This window comes from Agelaius phoeniceus, chromosome 9 (assembly GCF_051311805.1).
Source record: "Agelaius phoeniceus isolate bAgePho1 chromosome 9, bAgePho1.hap1, whole genome shotgun sequence".
NCBI classification, from domain to species: Eukaryota; Metazoa; Chordata; class Aves; order Passeriformes; family Icteridae; genus Agelaius; species Agelaius phoeniceus.
In genome coordinates this window covers 32,621,957-32,644,227 of record NC_135273.1, presented here as the reverse complement: position 1 = coordinate 32,644,227, position 22,271 = coordinate 32,621,957, and the positions used below count along the sequence as shown (strand labels likewise).

Genomic DNA, 22,271 nt, shown 5'->3' with positions numbered 1-22,271 from the left:
CTTGGAATGGTTCTTCATGATTTAGAATGGTCCTGCCTGGCTTGGAATTGTTATTCTGAGCTGGGAATGGTTATTCCCAGCTTGGAATGGTTATTCCTGGCTGGGAATGGTTGTGCCTAGCTTGGAATGGTCATGCCCGTCTTAGAATGGTTATTCTTGGTTGGGAATGGCCCTGCCCAGCTTGGAATGGTTCTTGCTGGCTGGGAATGTTTCTTCCCAGCTTGGAATGGTTATTCCTGGCTAGGAATGGTTCTTCCTGGTTTGGAATAGTTCTTCCCAGCTGGGAATGGTTCTTCCTGTCTGGCTGAGAATAGTCCTTCCCAACTCGGAATGGCTCTGCCCGGCTGGGAATGGCTCTGCCTGGCTGGGAATGGTTCTTCCTGTCTTGGAATGGCCCTGCCAGCTTGGAACGGTCCTGCTCACGATGGCCACAACAGCCTGGGTTGTCAGGGACCCGCACAGAGAGGTCCCAGCCCAGCACAGTTCAGCATGGCCACGGTACCAAGCGGTGGCGTGTTCCAGCACGGCATGATCCTGCCTGGAATGGCCACACAAGGCTGGGCTGGCACAATCTGGCATGGCATGGTTCGGCCCAGCATGGGTGTAACAGCATGAGGTGGCATGGACTGGCATGGCAATGGCACTGCAGTATAGTGGGATGTGGTCAGGAATGGCCACAAATGTGAGGAGTGGAATTGTCCTGCACGGCGTGGTTTGGTCTAGCATGGGATGGCGTGGTCCAGCATGGCACGCCTTGGTACAACATGGCCACAGCATCGCCCATCCATGGGATGGCCATGGAATGGTCCATTCCCCATGGCCATGACAGCATGGTCCAGCACAATCTGGCTTGGTCCTGCCTGGCACGGCCATGGCAGCGTGGCTTGGCATGGTCCCGCATGGCATGGCTTGGTCCAGCACAGCATGGTGCTGCATGCCTCTCCATGGCATGGCCAAGCACGGACAGGATGGCCCGTTCTCCCACACTTCTCCTGGATCCCTGCCTTCCCTGGCCCCGTGCCTGGACTGGGCTGGGTTAGGGGGGTTCTGGCAGGGCCCAGGGGGCTCAGTGCCATGGTGGGAAGTGGAGGAGCCTAGCCAGGAACAAGGCATCAATTGGACACACCTTTATTTCCATGTCTGTGGCCAATCCCCACTCCCCACCCCGCAATCCCTCTGTCCAGAGGGGTTTGGTGGCCTCAGCCGTCCCACGCAGGGATGCCGGCGCGGCGCGGGGCCAGCGGCCCTGACTCGGACACGGCCGGCGAGGCACTGGCCCGCGCCTGGCTCAGGATGCGGTTACGGGTGCCAAAAAGCATCCGGGGGCCGCGGCTCCGAGGGGCGTAGGGCCCGCGCTGGCAGTGCCACGAGCAGAGCGGGGCCCTGAAGACCTCCTGGAAGGCGCGTCGGAAGTTCTCATTGAAGTACCCGTAGATGATGGGGTTGGCGCTGCTGTTGAAGAAGGCCAGCCAGTGCGCCAGCGGGTAGACGTAGACGGTGAGCAGGCGCAGCTGGGCCTCGCTCAGCCGCCCGTAGTCCGTCAGCAGCATCAGCGTCCAGAGGGGCAGCCAGGAGACGCTGAAGAAGAGGGCAACGATGATGAGCATGTTGATGACCTTGGCCTTCCTCCGGGAGATCCTCCTCCCCTCCGGCTCCTCTCCGCCCTGGGCAGGCGCCACCGACTTGAAGAGCTTGAAGGCGATGCGGGCGTACATGACGACGATGAGGGCGAGGGGAGCCACGTAGATGTGGGAGAAGAGGACGGTGGTGTAGATCCTCCTCATCCCTGTCTCGGGCCAGGCCTCCCAGCAGGAGTAGAGAGGGTAGGAGTTGTTGTAGGTGTCCACCATGAAGTGGTGCTCCTCCCTGGTGACAGTCAGGGTGACGGCAGCGGGGCACATGATGAGCAGGGCCAGCACCCAGATGACGGCGATGGTCAGCAGGGCTTTCCTCAGCGTCAGCTTCTGCCGGAAGGGGTGGACAATGCAGCGAAACCTGGGGGAGAACAGCTCATGGTGGCTTTGGGCATCCTGGGGAATGAGGGTGGCCAGGACCCAGGGGTGAGAATGGAGGGTGAGATGGGTTGCTCTTTACATGTGTCTTTTGGTGGCAGAGCTGGGTTGGTGTGTTCATCCTGGCGTGGGGAAGGACACCTTGCTGGAATGCCCCAGCTTTGTGGTGCTCCTGGAGAGCTGTGACAGGCTCCTGACATTCCCAGGAGCTTTCCCACAATGGGAACGGCACAGGGCACCTGGACCTGCTGGAGATGATTTGCACCCCACATCCCCACGTCCCCATGTCCCCACATCCCCATGTCCCCATGTCCCCGTGCCAACGTACCTCTCCACAGCGATGGCCACCAGCGTGAAAACCGAGGCGGAGACGGACATGCCCTGCACCAGCCCGCTCATTTTGCACATGGTGTTGTCAAAGGGCCAACCTGTGAGGGGACACCATGCAGGCTGTGGGTGCCTCTGGCCCACCCAGCTCCCTTGAGGTGTCCCCATCCACTGTGTTGTTGCTGGGGTATGCTAAGTCCTGCTCCCAGCTTGTGTGGAGATAGCCTTTAATGGCATGATCCTTGAAGAACCCCAAAATTGGTAAAAAAGATACACATGACACTTAGAGACTCAAGGAACGTGGTATCATTTTTCCTACCGACTTTGGGACCCTCAATCAGAAGGATTTTAATCTTGTTTCTTGACCCCAATACCAATAAATACATAAATCACACCCCAAAATCAATAAGTACAAACCCTGCCCTATGGCCTGGCTGCTGCTGCAGCTGAACCCTCCCAACTCTCTTATCTTTGGAAAGGTCAACAGGCAGAGCTGAGCCAGCATGGGAGAAGGTAAATGCAGAAAGGAGGTTTTTTTCAATGTTGCTTGGTGAAGAATGGCTGAACTTCAAACAAATATGCAAATGCAGCATTAGGGCCAAACTTATTTTACCACAAATGGCCAGAACCTCAAATAAAAATTTAAAAAAAATAATCTTTCCCCTTCCTCTTCCCTGCTCACCTGTGATGAGGTTGTCCACCAGGGTGGTGGGCATGCAGAAGATGCCCACCAGCAGGTCGCTGATGGCCAGGTTGAGGAGGAACATGTTGGTGACCGTGCGCATCTGGCGGTTCTTCACCACCACAAAGCACACTAGGACATTGCCGACCACACACATGAGGAAGATGAAGGTGTAGGCCAGGATGAACATGAGGGCCACGGGGGAGGAATGCTGGTAGTACGCCAGGAAGGTGTAGTTCTCCCTCAGGAGGTGGCTGGCGCTGGAGTTGGGCCACCAGGTGCCATTGGAAGGGCCTGGGGAAGGGAAGGCAGGAAAATGAAGCTGGGAGAGAATAAAGCAATAATTCCCTTCATTTCTTAATGCCACCAGAGTGGGGGTTTTCATATTTATTCCAGTGCCCAGACTGGCTGGGACATGTCCTGCTGGACTCATCTTTGTGCCCCAACAAGTCTCCTCCTCCTTGGGTTACACAGCTCAGGGTTCTGCAGCACCTCGGCTGAATTATTATTTTACAACATTATTGTTTGATACCATCGATATCATTATTATTTGGTACAATTATTGCTTGATATCGTTATTATTTGATATCATTATTATTTGCATCATTCTTTTAGAATTAGAACGGCCCAGAAGGCATTCTGATCTCGTGGGCCTTTTTTTTTTAGGGATGATGCAAGGAAGACAAATCCACATCCAGACACTCCAGTGCTCTGGCCTTATGGGAGCTGGATCCGTGTGGTCCCAGCCACGGCTGCCCTGGGAGCATCCCTGCTTCTCCTTGTGCTTCCAAGGTTTACAATTCCATATTCCACAAAATCTTATTCTCCCCGGCAAAGCCGCAAGAACCCGGAGAAAGGGGCTGAGGCAGAGGACACCCTCCCCTCCCCTCCCTTCCCATCTAAAGCGATAATTATCATTCTGATCATTATCTGGGAGCTCCTGGTGGAGGCGGGGGTGGCATTTTGTCACTGGGGATTGAGCGGGGAGCGGGGCTCGGCAGCTCCCACCCTCGGGCTTCCCCAGCCGCACGCACGCAGCCGGGGATGCGGGAGGATGCCGAGCGTGGGCAGGAGCTGCCTGCAGCGCTGACGGGACTGGCTTGGGAGAATCCGGGCTGCAGTGCTGAGCCGAGGAAAGGCACATTGGAGCTTTAAGGCTGAGCCTAAGCGCCTGCAGGTCAGCCCTGGGCGGCTGGAGCACCCCCCATCCCTGTGCCCATGCCCTGCTCGCCATTTGAGGGGCTTTTCCCAGGCACCGGGACCAGCGGCTTCCTCAAGGTTCCAGCAGGCAGGAGGGCCCGATCCAGCCCCTGATACCCCAGTCCTGGGTGCAGGATTTGGGCAACACATTTCCACTGGGAATTCAGAAAGGCGCTGGTGGGGGGATTTACAGCCGACACGGGAGAGGGAGCCTCTTGGAGAGGCAAGGGAGTAGCGGGATGGAGGGGGCAAGATTCCCCAGACAGTCGGTATCAGATGCGTGAACCATCTCTGTAAGCAGGAGCAACAACAAAGACTGTAATGAGATTGCTCAAAACCTGTGATATTAAGCTTAAAACTTTGCTGGACTTTATCTTTTGGGGCTGCAGTGCAGCATGAGCAGGAGGTTGGTGTCCTGTGGAATTGCAGGTGGTTTTAAAGCAAGGTGGAAGATGGGGAAAGGAAAATAAGGGGCCGCTGAGCAGCCGGGTGGGTGCTGGATGGATGAGTGAGTGGACAGATGGATGAATGGGTGGAGGATGGATGAATGGGTGGATGGATGGACGGATGCAGGCGTGCTCAGCACTCACTGACACCTCGGACTGGTGACAGGGGATGGGGGGACCGCACGGGAGGGATGGACCCCCCGCCTTCCGTGCCCTGGGAAAGCACCGCGGGGAAAGGCTGGTCTGAAGGAACAGGGATGGGATGAGGGGTGGATCGCTTTCTTGGAGAATAACATCAATCAGGTCTTGGCACTCACCTCCGCCGGCCCGAGCCGGCTCCGGGGGCTGCATCGCTGCCGTGCAGGGGATCCGCTGCCCGGGGAGGGGGCGCAATTCGCCCCCGTCCCTCGCTCCGTGCCTCCCGCCCGGTCCCGAGCCCCGGTGCCGCCGCCGCGCCGGTTGCGGCTGCTCGGCGGCTGCAGCGGAGAAGGGGAGGGGGCGCGGGGGGAAACACCTCCCATCGCCATGGATACCGGGGGACCCGCACGCTGCCCCCCGGGTGAGGCAGCGCGGGGGCGGGCAGCACACGCCGGGCACGGAGAGGGAGGGAAGGAGCAGCTTCGCTCCCTAGGGAGGTTCGGGTCCCCGCAGTGATGCTGGCAGCTGATGGCCGGTGTCCCCAGCAGCGCTCCTGGCCATCCCGGGAGGAAAATGAGCCTCCAGACGAGTGGGGAGATCCCCCACGCATCAATCCAGCAGAGGGAGAAGCAGCGCGATGTTTAGGGATGCTGCTTCAGGCTGCTCCGCTCAACCCCAGCTCCTCTAGCAAGCCCAACATCTCTTACCATAATCTTTTACCAAAGTTTGGCAAGTCGAAAAGTCAAATATTTACAGGATTTACCATTCCTGGCTGTCCCCAACCCGCACACAGCACGGGGAAGTGTTTGTCCCTTAAATACCCAAAGGAACAAACAAAGGAGCTGTTTAAACAAGGCGTTTGGAGATAACATCTGGGGTTTCTCCCAGGAATTAATTTTTTTGCAGGCAGCCAGCTGCTAAGGGACATGGGTGTGCTTGGCAGTGGCCTCTCTGCCACCGAGAAGCCACTCTCTTCAGGACATTTCTTTCTGGGAAGGGAATCAGCACAACTTGAGAACCCACAGCACCAGAGAGGTGGGCACACACCTCTGGGGACAGCCACGGGGTGAGCAGCGTGTGGGGACCCACTGGCATTGGGCCACTTTGGCTTCCACAGTGAAAAAACAGAAGGGAAGAAAAATTCCTTGGAAAACAAGGATTTTTCCAGGGAAGTACAGCTTGGGTCTGGGAGAATCCAGCTTGGAGGCTGCAGTGAGCAGCTGTGCAAAGGGGCTTCTCTAAGGACAAGACTGGTAATTGGAATTTAATTAGACACAAACCCCTCGATGTAACAGGAAAGCATTTAATCAGGCACTTGGCACACCACCATAGTGGCAGCAATTCCAGGGAGAGCCCTTCCAGCTGCAGGGATGTCCTCCAGATGCTCTCAGGTGGGAGCTGCACACCCAGATCCCCCCAGCTCCACCCAAACCTCCCACCCCATGTGCTACAGCTCCTCTGCACCCCCAAAAGGCATAAGCAGGAGATTGCCTGGCTTGGGATTTGGCAGAGCCGTCCCTGCACGGGAAAAACGAGGCACCGGCTCGGGTTTGGGACCCGTCTGGGGGCAGAAATGGGGGCGCAGCAGGGACTGAGCCGAGCCAAACCCCTGTGGGGGGCAGCCCCCCTCGGGACAGCTCGGGCACCCGGGAACGCTGCCGGGATTCAGGGATGGATGGGCTCCTCTGGAGACAGCAGCAGCTCGAAGGGAACCAGGGGCCGCACCAGCAGCCGCACCTCGGGGCCCACGGGGTTGGCTCGCAGGTTGAGGCTCCGCAGCAGCGCCATGGAGGCCAATTTGTCCGTGGGCACCTCTGGAAAGAGAGCAGGGAGGTGAAAATCCATCCTGGAGGAGTAGAGGGGTGAGAGCTCCTCTTGATGGACAGCCTGAAGCAAACCTGATACAGGATTTATATTTATATTTATATTTATATTTATATTTATATTTATATTTATATTTATATTTATATTTATATTTATATTTATATTTATATTTATATTTATATTTATATTTAGTTATGGTTATAGTTATAATATATATACTATATAATTAATATAGTATAATATAATTTAATGTAATATAATATAAAATAAATTATATTATATGCAACATACAACATAACATATAATATATAATATATAATATATAAAACAGAATACATAACATATAATATATAATAATATAATAATATAGAATATATAATATTTATATTATATAATATATAATATGTAATACATAATATGTACTATATAATATGTACTATATACTATATACTATATACTATATACTATATAATATATAATATATAATACAGGATATAGGATATATAATATAGGCTATATATTTTATATTATATAATATAAAATATAATATATAATATATATTATATATTATATATTATATATTATATATTATATAATACAATATATAATATGATATATGTTATATATGTTATATAGTATATATTATATATTATTATACATTATACATATTTATATCTATATCTATATTTATATCTATATTTAACCCAAATTATTGGGTTAAAACATGTAAGAAATTATAGCGACATTTGTATCAGTATTTGGCATGTTTGTCATGTAAATTGTTTTATTACGGTGAGTTAGGTTGTCAGTTAATTTTGGTTGGTTGTGGTTTGAAACATTGTATTTAAAAGATTTTTGGATTTGAGGCAATAAGTGGCACAGACATAATTGAGTTTTTTGGAAAGTTGTTTTGTTTGGGTGTATTTATGGGTAAAAGAAATGTAATAGTTATAGGTAGTTTTGGTGGAATTGCTGTAGGAATACTAAATGTAAGAGCTAAAATAATTAGTTTTTTGTTGTAATTTATTGAAATAATGGTGGGAAGGATTGAAAGTTTAAGAATTCTGCTGTTGGCTTAGAATTAAAAAAATTTGGTTTTGTTGAAAAAATGACAATTTTGGTAGGAATGCTTTTATAACAAAAATTATTTAAAAGGTGTATTAATTTTGAAGCGGCTAATTCGAATTTTGTATTTGAGGGTATTGAGTTGGGATTATTTGAAGAATGGTTGACTGAGGGATAAATGATTGAGGAATTAATATTATTTGATTGGGTAATTGATTGTCAGGAGGTACCACTACTCGTGTTGAGGCGTGGTGGTAACTTGAGGGGTTTTTTGAGTTTAACAACAAAGGTTTGCTGTTGATGTTAAGCCTGTCTGCAGGTTTTGATCAAACAGAAAGACAGTGAAATATTAATTTATCCAACTGCTCAAATGGTTATTGGTTGGACTCGATGGTCCTGGAGGTCTTTTCCAACCTAAATGATCTCGGGGTTCTAAGGAATGTGTCAGGGAGGTGCAAACACGCAGATATGCAGAGTGGGCACTGCCCTCCAGTTCTCCCAGCTAATAAAACCCTGCTGGGACACGGAATGGGGATTCAAAGCCCCATTCCCTGATTTCCTCCCCGGTGTTGCAATGCCCAGGAGCCCTCTCCGGGCTGACAGGAAGGCTCGTGGTCTTTGCCCTTGTTGGACAGGCTGCAGAATGGCTCTGAGCCACCCACAGGCCCCCTTCTGTTCTGCAATTTCCACGAATTTGGGTGTTGTCCTTCAGAAAACACGACATTTACAAACTCTGTGTTTCAAAAGAGGGCGCAGCTCAGCTGGATGGTCCCAATGTGTATCCACTGAGGCTGATATGAAAAAACCCTAATTAAGGTCATTAAAAGGTGATGGATTTTGCTACAATTCACAATATTTTGGGCTAGCAAAGCCCACCTGTCTGATTTACCAAAACCAATTTCTTTTTTAATTTGGCCACCAGAATGACAAGAGCTTTTTCTACCCCAGCTCCTGTTTCCTCTGCCAGCACCTGGAGCAGAATTGCAGTGTTGTAATTATATCTGGTAGATGGTTATGTGATTTTTAAACCATGAAATTTATTTTATGCTGGAAAAAGACTCAAACACTTCAATGCCTTTGTTTTTTTTCCCTCTCTCTCCTCCAGAAAATGGTGATATTTTCCATACACAAATTCCCTAGGAGAGCACAGCTCATCAGGCAGAGATTCACATGAATTTTTTTAATAACTCTTCTTCATGGTGGATTTGTTCACTGCCAGTCCCCCGTTTCATTTTGCTTGGGGTTTTTTTTCCCCTTTGAAGAACAAAAGTAATATATTTTGTTTCATACATCTTCCTATTTAATCATCACCTAATGCAGTGGAGAATAAGAAGTTTAATCATCCTCTCAGGCAGCATGTTCAAGTTAAAAGTGCTTTCACCCATTTTGCTTAGATTAAGGAGTTTAGTGAAGTATTCTGGGGACCAAGACCTTCCCAGGCTGGGAAGAGCTCAGCTCTGCACCTTAATTCCAGGTGAGGAGCAGTGACTCAGCCCTGGCATGAAGGGACAGGCAGGGCACACCGTGCAGCCTGTAGCTGTAGGGTTGTGCCCTGCCAGCCACAAACTCCTCCAAAAACAGCCCAAAACATCCCTTGCTGCCTTCCCAATGGATGAGGCACTTGCATTTGAGCCTGAATTATTCGTGCTAGCTTCACCAGTTAAGCAAAAGACAGGGAGGGAAAAGGCTTTTTTTACATAATTAAAGCAGAATGTGACATGGTCTGGGTTGGAAGGGACCTTAGAGCTGATGCAGTGCACCCTGGATGGACACAGGGACACCTCCCACTGCCCCAGGTTGGTGTAAGCCCCATCCAGCCTGGCCCTGGGCACTGCCAGGAATGCACAGTGTCTCTGGGGCAGAATTTCTTCCCAATGTCCCATCTAGCCCCACTCTGAGTTTGAAACCACCCCCCTTTGTCCCATCTCAACATCCTCAGGAGGACAAATTCAACCACAGCTGCCCCCAGCCAGCAGTGACCTCCCCAGCCTCAACATCATCACTTTTAAACCTTTAATCAAGGAATAAGGGAAAGAGAAGCTGAAGCTCCAGGCACCAAAACATCCCCATGGATTTGGGAGCTTTAAAAGCTGATTTGATATAACTCTAATTACCAGGGAAAGAGTTAAAAGCACTGACAGTAATATATACATAATTACAGTCCAGGGTTAAGAGCTTATTTAGATGAAAAGGGTGGCTTGTGGCACTAAATGTCTCCTTTCACAGAGCCCACAGGCTCCAGGCAGGCATGAATTAATCTCCTTTCACTCCTGTTTCGCTTTGGAAAACACCACCTACCACCTGCAGCTCGATTTGCCTTACAAGTCACTCAGCTCTTGCAGCAGGAGCTTTCAGACGGGGTTTGCAGCCCTGGCAGGAGCCTCTCAGCACCCCTGGCTTGGCCCAGGAGGACAGGCAGGACCAGCACTGGCACAGCCCCACAAACCAGGGCACTGCAGCCCTGCAAACACCAGCTCACCTGCAGGGGAACCTCTTTGGGAAGGGCTGGGGGCAGCAGGGTGATCCCCCAGGTGTTTTTTGTGTTTCCTTGGAAAACATGGGCTGAAATCCCCTGGCTTTCCGGTGTTTTCCTCTCCCCTTTCCAGAAAATGTGTGAGATAAGCTCACATCACCCATTTCTGCAGCCAGACAGCATCATGTGCACTACTCACACATATCCCTACAACATCTTGGCTTGGACTTGTCAAATTTTACTCTGTTTGGTTTTTTTTATTTTCCCCACATCTGGAGGGCCCCTCCCAGCCGAGGGGAGCCTGGTGGGAGGTGATGACCAAACCTGGCTTCTCAGGCCACCCTGTCCCCCAGGAGCAATCCAGCTTGGGTGCAGCCCTGCATGCAGCCTTTCCTCCCTGCGTTGTAGCAGGGAAAGAGGCACCAAAAAGCTGCATTCCCTTCTTGCAGCATCCTGCTTCCACAAAACCAGCGGGGAAAATGCAGTTTGGAGACCAGCTCGGGTTGAAATCAGCTAATTGAACTGAAAAAGTGACGGAGGGAGCTAAAAGCAAGCCAGGAGGCAGGAGAGAAAAAGAGGGTGAGGAAAAGCCTTGTCCTTCTCTGGCTCCTGTGGAAGCAGTTTTTAATTCCAGGGTTTCTGCAGGCACAGCTGGGGAGCAGCTGATGTGAGGCTGGTAACAAACCTCCTGTTGCAGGGAGCAGTTTCCCTGCAGCAGCTGAAGCACCCCAGATAAAACAGCAAAATTGAGTGGACTCCGAGATTCGCCTCCCTGGGGCTCCGTGGGGGCTGTAGGATGCTCCAGCCTGGGCTCTTTGAAGGCTGCCTGCTAAATAAATTCACTTTTATCTGTGTACAACAGCTGCCCCTTTTGCCCAGCTTTCACAGACTCCAAAGCCTTCGGTTTTTTTCACATGAAAAATTTTCCTGCCGCTGCAGGGCTGAGGGATGAGCGGCTCTTGCCATTCTTTTAATTTAATTTTTAGGGGATTTTGTAGTGTTAAACAGCTGCTGTTTGTTCTGGGAAATGTTCAGGTGTCTTTGCTTAGCCTGGCAGCAAACATCCTGGCCCAGCATTCCTGGGGGTGGGTTCTGCAATCAGCTCTGTTTTTTTTAATGAAATCTGAGGATTTTGGGGTCCCAGCTGGAGGTGCCTCTAAGAGCTACATCCCAGCATGGTGAATGGGGCAGCTCGAATGGGGCTTGGCTCCCACTGTGCCCTGGGAGGCAAATTTCCTTTCCCAGGAAAGGCAAATGGCTGAGCAGGCTCTGATTATTTTAGCACCAGCCCTGGGTGATGCTGGTATAGATGGATAATGAGATGATTGGCTCTCGCAATTAAAAGATAACTATTGTGTGAATATTAAGAGAAGCTTTAGTGGTGTATAGTTATGTTATTGTGGTTTAGATGTCCTCTGTTCTCCCCACAGTTCCCTTCCCCCCCTGTATTGCTGCCATCACACAGCCAGGGTTGTCTAGGACAGGTACAAAGGAGGCTGCACATGTGCCCCTTGCATGGGGCAGTGGGAATGGAAAAGCTTGGAGCTGAGGGGGTGGGCATGGCAACACCTGATCTCCAATGCAGTTACAAGAAAGCAGTCTGCACTGATGAATGGCAAAGAAGCCCCTCTGACAGAGGGGCCAGGGCTGCCTGATGCAACCCCCAGGGTTATAAAAGACTGAGCATCCACCTTGATGATGAACTGGACATGTGGTATCCACAAGGGCAGTTCCCAGAGCTGTGAACTTTTCCTTATGTGAAAAATGCGTATTTTATGATTGGCTTTTGGCAAATATTCAAATGAATATTGTATGTGTTGTGTTAGAAAGTTATGCTGTATTAATTTACTTAAGTAGCGTGTTAAATACAGTTTTAGGTTATAACATAATGTTAAAATAGAAACTATGCTATGTAAGATACTTTTTTACAGAAAGGACTTGCAGCGAGATAGCAGCCACAGGACACCCAAATCTTTCAGAGAAAGAGAATTTATTGCTCCATTGTCGAGTTCTTCCTGCCTCACTCAGCCCTGAAGACTCAGTCAGGATTCAGAGGAAGAAGCTGACATTGCCCAGACAGAATCCTGGGTTTGAATGGAATTTATGCATCATGGATGAGGTGTATGAATATGCAACAGGCTGTTGCTTTTAAGGGTTAATCCTCTGTTAACGTGGGTCCTTTTTCGGGCTTATTTTGCCCAGAAAGAGGTACCTGGACTGTCCGTAACTCTTTGTTTTTATTGTCTCATATTGTCCTAATCCATATTGTCCAAATTATTATTACTCTTAATTATATTACTAATTTTACAACCATTTTATTACTATTAAACTTTTAAAATCTAAAAAACCCCAAGTGACTGGCGTTTTTCACACTTACATAGTCCTTTGGTGTATTTTCATCAAGGTTTAACAAACCTCTTTACATTTCCAACGCGAGCAGTTGTTTCTCACAGTGCTAAATCGCCTTTTTCCCGGTGGGGAAAGGTTCCCCCTCACCTGCGATCTCGTTCTCTTGCAGGTCGATGGTCTCCAGGGCGGGCACGGTGGCCAGGGGCTCCGGGAAGCGCCGGAACCGGTTTCGGGAGAGGTCGATGGCGCGGAGGTGCAGCAGGGAGGTGATTTCCTCGGGCAGGCGGTGCAGGTAATTGCCTGCCAGGTTGAGCTCTGGGAAGAGAGAGAAGGGAGGTGGTGGGATGCAGAGAAAAAGGTGGGGAAATTACTAATGCACGGCTTGATTTACAGCCTCTGGCCCCCATGGACTGCCAGGTACGTCAATGGGATTCCAGCTCCAAAAATTGGGCTTTTAAAGTTTTTTTGCTGTTTTCCGTGGTTGCCATTGTAGATTTCCCTGCTGGGAAGACCACGTTTAGGAGCAATGTTTTCCTAATGAAATTGGGCAGCCTTTTGCAAGCAGAGTCTGTAAGAAAATAAGGAATATTTTCTCATAAACTCAGTGCAATTACCTCGCCAATGGTCATTTGTCATGGCTTAAGGCTAGCCCTCTGTATTCATGTGCCTGAAGCCCTTCTGAGGAATAAACAGAATGGTGGGAGAGAGGTCTTTAGCTGTGAAAAGTACCTATTTGTCACAGTTTACCCATCCACGATGCTTTCCCACCCCAGAAATGAGCTCCTGTGGGGCCAGGAGCGGCACTCCCGGGCACAGAACCCAAATCCCGCTGTCCCAGCGCCCTTCTCCAGTGACACAGGGCGTTCTGCACTATAAATACCCACACAAGCCGCCCTGCCCCTGCTAATACCTGGTATTTATAGGTCCTGCCTTATTCAGCCTGTCCCCAGCCCTGGGGCATCTGTTCCTGCTGGGACCCAGCACAGCTCACTGCTGGAGTGATTGGTTCGCTGGTGGAGAAAAGCCCTTGCTGGGAGGCAAAGTCATTTATTTTCCCCTTCAGGGCTGGTTGTGCTGTCTAGAAAATGGAAATTGATTCCCTTTGCTGCATGTGTTTCCTTTCCCCAGCCCAGGGGTGCTCTCACAGTGGATGCTGCAGCTCCAGGACAAGGGAAGCCCCCGCAGGCACCCAGCACAGCGGCATTTGTGTGGTACCTCGTAGGAATAAAATTGATTTTAGAAGCTGCCAGAGTATCCCCAGCGCCGCCCTCAGTGCTCAATACCTTGGTGCTGGATGCTCTGGATGCTTGCATGGCCATTTTTTATCGGATTAGCCTCGGGCCGCCTTCTCTGGGCTCGGCAGGGAGGTGTCCCCGCCGTGCTGATGATCGCTCCCATCTCCTGCAGTGATTAGCTCTCATTGATGTCGCACTACGAGGACTAATTAGTCGGCACAGCCTGGATATTGTCCCGTTGTTATCCCCAGGCTGCCTTTCCTGTCCTCCTCCATCCTCAACCCCATCCCTGGAGGGAGCTGGGGGTGCTGAGTGACCCCACAGCAGCCTGAAACCACTTTGGAAGGGTGGGTGAGAGCAGAACCAGTGTCCTCGTCCTTCGGGGGCCAGAAGGCATAACCAAAACTGGATTTTTTGGGGTCTGAACTAACGCTTGCAATGAGGTGCGAGCTCAGGGGAGACGCGTGGGTGCTTTGCCCCCTCTGCAGCCAGCCGGGGGCTCCTGGCGTGCCCCAGAGGGTTGGAAGTGGCAGTGCCTTATTACCTCTCAGCTGGCTGAAGGTGGTGACAAATCGGCTGGTGATAGACTTGAGCTCATTGTTGGCCAGGGAGATGCGGTGGATGCCCTCGGTGACGCTCCTCACGGCTTTGTAGACTCCAACAGGGAAGGACATCAGCTTGCAGTTGGCCAGATCTGCGCACACAGAGACCCAGGCAAGGGGCTGACAACTTCAGTCCCCTGCTCCCCCCCGTGTCCCCGATTCCCTGGGGGCAGCTGAGCAGCCCAGGGATGCCTATTCCACTGCTGGGGGATGGAGCAGGGATTTCCCTGGGCATTCCTGGCTGGATTTCTCATGGTCATGGCTGGTTGTCCTACGGCAAGTGGTGGGGAGGGGAAAAAAGATTTAGTTGTGCCTCTCACCTCGTGGCCTTCTTGTTTTGTCCTGAGTCGTTTCTCTTTCCCATCCCAGGAGACTCCAGGGATGGAAACCCTGTATCCCAGCCCCAGGATGGGCTCTGCTTCCTGCCCCCTCCCCAAAGCCACTGCGGGGGCTGATGGAGCAAGTTCCATCCTCCCACGTTTCTCTCAGGAGGATGTGGGGAGCCTGGGAGATGAAGCTCCAGCTCCTGCCATACTCTGGTTTATATCCCAGGGCCAGGAATCCAGTGGGAATAAAAATGAATGGCTTTCATCTCTCTCCTTTGATGAACTGCACCCTGCTCTTGGCTATTAGCTGGAAATGGGGAAACTGCAGGAAAGCATAAATCTGACACGGCCACGTGGGGAAAAATCTGCTCCTGCCGTGCTCCCAAGGAGGGGACACATCCCGCGGGATTATGTGAACCTGCTCTGACTTTGAGGGCCCTTTGGGGGAGCCTTTCCCTTCTCCGGAGCCGCGGGGAGGGAACGCCGACAGCTTTTTTTAGCCTGTGGCAGTGAAAACCAGAGCCCTGCTCCCGGCTACCCGATCCCAGTGCGGCCCCGGCACGGAGCGCCGGGCTCAGCCCGGGAATCCGCTTTGTTCTCCAGCGGCCTTACCCAGGGAATCCGCCTTGTTCTCCACCGTGTCGTTCACCTTCCTGGCCACCCGGGCCACCGCCTCGCCCATCCTCCTGTGCAGGAGGGCGGCCGGTCCCGCCGGGAGTGCGCTGTGCCCTGGGGGATCCAGGGCTGGAGAGAGAAACCAGCCACTCTGTTCTCCGGGAGAGAGATGCTAAAAATAACCGGCGGGATCAGTGTTCCCAGGGGAGGGAGGGAGGCTGTGCTGGGGCTGGCATGTCCCTCGGGGTGAGATTCCCAGCTTTCCAGGATGGCGCTTTTGGGGTATGTAGGTGCATCCTATTCCCTGGCTTGGAATATATCCCCTTTCCTGGTATGGGATATGGGGATGCTTCTCCTTTCTTGGTTTGGGAAATGAGGAAGCATCAGGGTGAGATTCCCAGCTTTCCAGGTTGGTGCTTTTGGGGTATGTAGGTGCATCCTATTCCCTGGCTTGGGATATGGGGATGTATCCCCTTTCCTGGTATGGGATATGGGGATTCATCTCCTTTCTTGGTTTGGGAAATGAGGGTGCATCCCTTTTCCTGGTCTGAGATATTTGGATGCATCCCCCTTCCTGGTATTGGATATGCCATTTTCCCGGTTTGGGATATGGGGATGAATCCTATTCCCTGGTTTGGGACATGGGCACGGGTGTCCTTTCCTTGTGTGGGATATGGGGATGCAAGCCCTTTCCTGGTTTGGCATAAGGGGATGCAATCCATTTCTTTATTTGGGATATAGGGATCCATGCCCTTTTCCTGGTTTGGGATATGGAGATGAATGCTATTACATGGTATGGGATATGGGGATACAACCCCTTTCTGGATATGGGAATACAACCCTTTTCCTGGTTTAGGATACAGGAATACAACCTCTTTCCTGATATGGGATATGGGGATACAACCCATTTCCTGGTTTGGGATATGGGGACAGAACCCCTTTCCTGATTTGGGATATGGGGATACAACCCCTTTCCTGGTTTAGGATACAGGAATATAACTGCTTTCCTGATATGGGATATGGGGACACAACCTATTTCCTGGTTTGGGATATGGGGAGAAAGCCCCTTTCCTGATTTGGGATATTTGGACGCATTCCTTTTCCCAGTGACTTAATTCAGCTCGGTCTAGCCAAAACATTCTGGCCGAAGGTATCCTGGGCAGGACACCAGGACACCACCACCCTTCCCTCTCCTGCCTCCCAAAATAACCCCCAAAAATTTCGTCCTTCCCACGCCGGGAGTCGAACCCGGGCCGCCTGGGTGAAAACCAGGAATCCTCACCGCTAGACCACGTGGGAGGCGCGGGCAGGGTGGCGCAGCAGCACGCCTGCCCCCTGGTGGCGGCGGGCCCGGGGCGGTCCCAAGGCCGGGGGCGGTCCCGGGGCCGGGGCGGGCCGGGGCCGGTCCCGGGGAGAGGCGGGGCCGCTCCGCCCGCCCGCTCGGCGGGGACAAAGCGCGGCGCCGAGCGGGGGCCATGTCGTCCGCAGGCGGCCGCCAGCCCAGCCAGAGCCGGGCCATCCCCACCCGCACCGTCACGCTTAGCGACGCCGCGCAGCTCCCCGCCGACTACTGCACCACCCCCGGCGGGACGCTCTTCTCCACCACGCCCGGAGGTAAAAGCGCCGCGCCCGCCGGGGCCTCCGGGGGAGCGCGCCCGGGCCAGCCCGAACGCCGCGTGTCGCGGGCGGACCGTGCGTGCCGCGCCTGTATCCCCTCTGTATGTCGTGGATACGGAGCGCTTTCCGCCCGCTCTCCTCGGCGCACACGCGTGGAGATGGGTTTGTTGTTTTTCCGGGACGTACCGGGAGCGCGGAGGGTCCCGGCGGGGCGGCAGCCGGATCCCGGGACGGGCTGGCGGGAAGCTCCCGGTGGGACGCGGACACGGGGGCTCGGTGCCTCGGCCCTGCCCCGGCCCGGTGCCGCGGGGCGGTGACACGCCTGTCCCTGTGCAGCGCAGAGGGACACGTGGTGGTGATTCGGGGTGCCGCTTCCATCGGCATCCCCGGGACGCGTTCCCACCCGTGCCGTGAGTTTGCCAGCTCTCTGCTCGGGACAGCGTGGAGCGCCCCCGGGGCAGCCGGGACCCGGTTGCCGCCGGGGTGTTTGGCCGAATTATCGCCTGTTGTGCCCAGATAAGAGCGGGCAGAGCGGCAGCGCGCACCCCCCAGCCCTCCCCGCCGATCCGCGGCGGAGAACCTTGGCCCGTTCCGCCGGGAAACTCCTTCGGCAAACAAGCGCTGCCGAACCGGATTCCCCCACTCTGCTCCCGTCCTCCCCCCAGGCACCCGGATCATCTACGACCGCAAGTTCCTGCTGGACCGCCGCAACTCCCCCATGGCCAAGACCCCGCCTTGTCACCTCCCCAATATCCCCGGCGTCACCAGCCCCGGCGAGCCCGGCGAGGAGCCCAAAGCGGACGCCAACAGCTTGAACCACCAGGAGGGCAAGCCATCCATGGGTAAGGGATCCCCGGGCGGGACAGGAGGGATTTGGGGTGAAGAATGACACCCCTAACACTGCTTCCATGGGTAAGGGACCCCCGGGGCGGGGCAGGAGGGATTTGGGGGGAAGGATGACGCCCCTAACGCTTCTCTCCCCCCTCTTGCCAGGGGACGAAGCTCAGTTCGAGATGGATATCTGAGCGGGAACCACGGAGAGGCAGCGACTCCCCAGCCCTGTGCACCCCCATTCGGCTTAGCAGGATCCATCCCGGCGAGGTGGAGGTGGCAGTGGTCCCCACCAGCGTCCCCTCCCCGCCCTCCTCCTCCCCCTCTTTTTTGGGGGGAGTGCAGCTCTGTCTTCTCCCCCTTTGCGGGTGAGCGGTCCAGCATGTGCCAGACGGAGCATCCCTTCTGGATCCGGCCCTATTCCTCCTCTTCCACCTGCCAGCAGCCTGATCTCCACCAGGCTTCTTTTTAAAACATCCCTTTGCCTCTTCTGCTGCCTCGTGCCCCCACAAAATTCCCCTCTCTTTTACCCAAACCTCCCATGGCCACCAGCTTGGTGTTCTGGAGCTGTGTCACCCCCTTTGCCCCCTTCTCCTGGAAAATTTGGGCAGCCTGTCGGGAGGAGGGGGAAACATCACTCCTAAAATCATGCACCTGCTTGCACCCTGGGGAGGGTATTTTTTGAGTTTCCCTGGGGTGTGTTGGCATTCAGCAAAGGACAGCACTGGGAGCCCGTTCCCTTCAGTGCTCCAGGGTCCGATGTATCCCTGATGGAATCAGCCAGCATGTCCACATCTCTCCTACGTGGATTTCTTCCATCTTGGCCCTCCAGCCAGGGGCAGTGTCCCCCACCTACCAGCCAGGACTCACAGCAATGTAGCCATATTTTATAAAACCCCTTGCTTTTATTTTTGGTACTAAAAAGGGGCGCTTCGACCCCAACGACTTTGTCTGGGCTGGGGCCGAGTGCCTCTGGGAAAGTGCTTTGTAGTGCTCGGGATTTTTTACCCCCCAGCCCTTTAAAATGTGAATCCTACAGGGGGGAGATCCCTCTGGCACCGTTGGATGTCTCAGGAATCGCTGGGTGTCCCTGGGGGCTGTTGGGGCTCGCCAGACACCGCAGGGATGGGGTGCTCTCCTGGCAGGGCGCTGCCATCGATGCCACCCTCAGTTCTCAGGGTGGCATTTCTCCCAGCTGGATCATGCTGTCGTGGATAAAGCATTTCCACATCAACCTCCCCTTGGCCAGCCTGGCACGGCATGGCCATCTCAAACCTCCCCTGGAGATGGGGTTTTTTTTCCCCCCTCTCTCCGTGTGACTCTTGCCCTGACCAGCAGCGCTGGGCACGGCTGCGCCCCCCAATCCCACCAGCCCCCCAGTTCTGATTTTTTACTGCCTGTTGGGAGCCATCACCAGCTCTGCAACCTTCTCAAGTGCCATTTTATCAGCCCCCACCTGAGTGCCTGCTCCATCCATCGTCCCTCCCTTGCTGGGGTCACCCCACACCTCGTTACCCGTGCTGGGGAGGGGGACACCCCACAGGCTTTGTGCACTTTCCATCCCGTAATTTATTTCTCTAGGTGTGTTTGGCACGGCGCTGGTGGCCAGCTCCCATCTTCCAGCTGCTTTTCTCACAGGGAGGGGGGGGCTGCCCCTCGTTTTGGGGGTGGGGGAGGAAGAAGCAGAAGCACAGCCCCAGGGAATGGGGTTGTCTTTGCCATCCTTTCCCTGGCGTGGGAGGTGAGGTGAGCGCGGCAGCCGTGGGCGCACGAGTGAGTGAGTGCGAGTAGCAATGCGTGTGGGTGGGTGGGTGGTGATGAGACACACACAAATATATATTATATATATAAATAAATATATTTTCCTTGAAGCCAAGATCCTAGGAGGTCGGTTAGGCCCTCGGATCGAGGGAGGGGCAGGGGGCGAGGACATCCTTGGCAGAGGATGCAGGGAGCTGGCGCCCTCAAGCACAGCTGCTCCTTTTGGGAAAAACCTGCTCTGCTAGCCAAAAACAATCAGACCATATCCAAGGACAACGTGACTAGATGGACAGGAGCCGGAGGGAAACCTTTTTTGTTGTTTCTTTTTTTTTTTTTTTTTTTCTCTAAATGCCCCCTTTCCCAACCTCCCTGTGTCTCTGTTCCCCATCCCAGCAACTTTTCTGCCCAAAGGTTCCCTTTTGTAAGCAGGCTGGGGGCTGAGCAGGGAGGGAGTGCCTGGCCTCGCCGGGGTGTTCCTCTGCTAGTCAGGGGCTCCGTTTGGGATTTCTGTTGTTTTGTACCGTCTCTTCAAGCAGGTGTTTGGGAGGAGAAAAGCTCTCGCCAGTGGTTGCTGTTACAGTGAGATCAATAAAGATTTTGGTTCTACTAAATCAAGGTGATTTGGACTATGATTCAGGGGGTGAAGAGGGTTTTCCCTTCCCTTTGGAGCAAAATCCCCTCATGGGCTCTCTCCCAGTCATGCCCAGAGAGCAGGGAAGGGTCAAAGCCAGAACCAGTAACCAAGGGTGAAATTGCAAAATGTCACATGCAGAGAAACCTGATTTTCCCATAGGTCTCCCATGTGCAGAACGGCCCCAAACTGATCACTTGTCCTGGTCTCATCCCTGGAAGTCTTCAAGGACTTTTTGGATGGGATTTGGAGCAACATGGTCTGGTGGAAGGTGACCAGCAACCTTGGCCTTGAAGCCTTCAGGGACAGGAGACCATTAATATATGTTAATATATTGCATTGTAATATATTTTCAAAAATTTTAAACAATTTTTTAACTCTTTTATACCATCCACTGTAATTGGGGAGGGGTCTGAGCAGCAAAGTCCTTTTCCCCCACTAGGGCACTGAGGGAGGGGCAGCAATGGGATGTCTGTCCCCTCCCTCTGCCTACAGAGGGTGCCCCCAAATTTCTGTGGGTGCCTCAGCAAACCACCAGCATCACTTGGGGATGCATCCCCTGAGGCCATCTCAGCTGTGTGTGTGAAATACCACAGCAGCACATCACATTCCCAAAGCATTCAGATCCCAGGGGTGAGGCTGGGGGGCGTTTCCAAGGGTTTGGGGGGGCCTCTTGGAGCACCCTGGTTTGGCTGCGCTCGGAGTGGTCCTGCCATGACCTCCCGTGGATTGTGCTCGTATTGCAGCAGTTTAATTCTGCAGTGTCAGGGAAATCTGCAGCGCGTACGGAGAGAGGAACACGGCGAGGGAAATTGCTGACGAGGCGTTTGGGAGCCGCTCTTCCCTGAATCTGGTTCAGGCCGTGCAATGCCAGTGGCAACTGGTTCCCTCATGAATTTTGGGGTGTTTTTTATGTGTTAATCCCTGCTATCAAAGCTCCTGTAGTGAGGGCTGTGTGAATCCCTGGGTTTTGGTATGCTCCTCCCTAATAAGCTTCTAGATACTGATTTGGGATCTTCAAATGGATAATTAAAATCAATTTCAAAAGTTTAAAAATTTCAATCCAGGACTGTAAATGCAGCAGAGCAGCTGAGGGCAGGGTATTTTGGCTGAGCTGGATGCTGGGAGCCTGGCTAGGATCTCAGATCCCGACGAGCAAACTTTCCAGCCCTCCTTTCCAGCTGTTACCATTTTCGGACTAGCTCTGGGCTGCGTTTACATTCCTGGCCCTCCTTCCCAGTGCCAGTGAACGTGTTAACGCCGTTTTTCTCCTTCTCCTTTGCCCTGCTGGTGCCCTACAAGCACTGATTTGGAGCAGCACTGCAGCCCTGGATGGTGCTGGGTGTGGGCAAGGCTGTAATGCTGGGGAGGCTCAGGGGGAGGTGGGGTTGGGGTCCTACCTGGGGGGGCTCTGAGAGCTGCTGTTCTAACCCAAATGGAATGTGGCAAGGCAGGTAGGGGCTGAAAGGATTGGGGTTTTGTGGATTAGCTGAAATAGCATCTTTGTGTGGCAATGAGGGCAGCCTGAAGTGGCCTGATGGATTCACTCTGTGCTGTGGTGGGCTCTGGGCAGGAGATGAGCAGAGTTGGCTGCTGGACCTGCTGGTACTGGTGAAGCCATGGCAAGAGCCCACCATGGGGCACCCTGCAGGGTGCTGGGAAGCAGTTGGGTGAGTGGGCAGCAGCCTTATTTCCCAGGAATCTGAGTGGCCTGAGCAAGGAAGGATGGCCCTGAGACCTGGGAGCGCCCTGATGCTTCCTATGGAGCCAGGCTGGGAGAGCAGGGCATGTTCATCTGGAGAAGAGAAAGCTCCAGGGAGACCTTAGAGCCCCTTTCAGTGCCTAGAGGGGCTCCAAGAGAGCTGGAGAAGGATTTTAGACACGGGCATGGAGTGCCAGGACAAGGAGGAATGGTTCTGAACAGCCAGAGGGCAGGGTTGGATGGGATATTCGGCTTCCATCACTCACATCCCCGTCTCCCATGTCTGGGAAGCAAAAGCACCTTTTGGCTTTGAGAGGTGCCAGCAGTGCCTTGATGCTCCCAAAACTGCAAACCTGGCTGGGGTGGTGGCGTCTGACAGTCCCTCTCTGTCCCCAACCCCTCTCTGGTTTGTCACCAGGAGATAAGGGAAGGATC

At 53.0% G+C, this 22,271-nt stretch overlaps 3 protein-coding genes, 1 long non-coding RNA gene and 1 other non-coding gene across 6 annotated transcripts; 2 read left to right on the top strand and 3 right to left on the bottom strand.

The window, feature by feature from the left end:
• Positions 1–1,112: 1,112 nt before the first annotated feature.
• On the bottom strand, positions 1,113–5,146 carry NPFFR1 (neuropeptide FF receptor 1). The gene is made up of 4 exons (XM_054637609.2): positions 4,985–5,146; positions 3,022–3,315; positions 2,341–2,440; positions 1,113–1,995 (listed from the first exon to the last, which is right to left on the bottom strand). The coding sequence occupies exons 1-4, from the start codon at positions 5,016–5,018 to the stop codon at positions 1,200–1,202; spliced, it is 1,224 nt and encodes a 407-aa protein (XP_054493584.2). The 5' UTR covers positions 5,019–5,146; the 3' UTR covers positions 1,113–1,199.
• On the top strand, positions 3,871–14,944 carry LOC143694789 (uncharacterized). 2 transcript variants are annotated; one of them, XR_013183507.1, is made up of 3 exons: positions 3,871–4,198; positions 12,686–12,808; positions 13,645–14,465. It is a non-coding gene; the product is annotated as an uncharacterized LOC143694789 (long non-coding RNA). The 2 variants fall into 2 exon arrangements; XR_013183506.1 differs by lacking the exon at positions 13,645–14,465 and adding an exon at positions 14,723–14,944 and having other exon boundaries at positions 3,875–4,198.
• LRRC20 (leucine rich repeat containing 20) lies at positions 6,179–15,417 on the bottom strand. Its single transcript, XM_054637398.2, has 4 exons — positions 15,292–15,417; positions 14,296–14,445; positions 12,664–12,831; positions 6,179–6,619 (listed from the first exon to the last, which is right to left on the bottom strand). The coding sequence occupies exons 1-4, from the start codon at positions 15,359–15,361 to the stop codon at positions 6,471–6,473; spliced, it is 537 nt and encodes a 178-aa protein (XP_054493373.1). The 5' UTR covers positions 15,362–15,417; the 3' UTR covers positions 6,179–6,470.
• Positions 15,418–16,521: 1,104 nt separating this feature from the next.
• Positions 16,522–16,593, bottom strand: TRNAE-UUC (transfer RNA glutamic acid (anticodon UUC)). The gene has a single exon. It is a non-coding gene; the product is annotated as a tRNA-Glu (tRNA).
• Positions 16,594–16,695: 102 nt separating this feature from the next.
• On the top strand, positions 16,696–20,114 carry EIF4EBP2 (eukaryotic translation initiation factor 4E binding protein 2). The gene is made up of 3 exons (XM_054637614.2): positions 16,696–16,908; positions 17,577–17,753; positions 17,905–20,114. Exons 1-3 carry the CDS (start codon positions 16,770–16,772, stop codon positions 17,934–17,936), a joined length of 348 nt encoding a protein of 115 aa, XP_054493589.1. The 5' UTR covers positions 16,696–16,769; the 3' UTR covers positions 17,937–20,114.
• The last annotated feature ends 2,157 nt before the right edge of the window (positions 20,115–22,271 follow it).

Coding starts and splice junctions, on each gene's coding strand:
- NPFFR1 (XM_054637609.2), bottom strand. CDS start 5,018: ATGCAGCCCCCGGAGCCGGCTCGGGCCGGCGGAG. Junction 2,441..3,021: donor GGTGGACAACCTCATCACAG/GTGAGCAGGGAA, acceptor GTCCCCTCACAG/GTTGGCCCTTTGACAACACC. Junction 1,996..2,340: donor GTGGCCATCGCTGTGGAGAG/GTACGTTGGCAC, acceptor GTTCTCCCCCAG/GTTTCGCTGCATTGTCCACC.
- LRRC20 (XM_054637398.2), bottom strand. CDS start 15,361: ATGGGCGAGGCGGTGGCCCGGGTGGCCAGGAAGGTGAACGACACGGTG. Junction 14,446..15,291: donor GAACAAGGCGGATTCCCTGG/GTAAGGCCGCTG, acceptor CTGTGTGCGCAG/ATCTGGCCAACTGCAAGCTG. Junction 6,620..12,663: donor GCAAGAGAACGAGATCGCAG/GTGAGGGGGAAC, acceptor CTCTCTTTCCAG/AGGTGCCCACGGACAAATTG.
- EIF4EBP2 (XM_054637614.2), top strand. CDS start 16,770: ATGTCGTCCGCAGGCGGCCGCCAGCCCAGCCAGAGCCGGGCCATCCCC. Junction 16,909..17,576: donor CTTCTCCACCACGCCCGGAG/GTAAAAGCGCCG, acceptor TCCTCCCCCCAG/GCACCCGGATCATCTACGAC. Junction 17,754..17,904: donor GGAGGGCAAGCCATCCATGG/GTAAGGGATCCC, acceptor CCCTCTTGCCAG/GGGACGAAGCTCAGTTCGAG.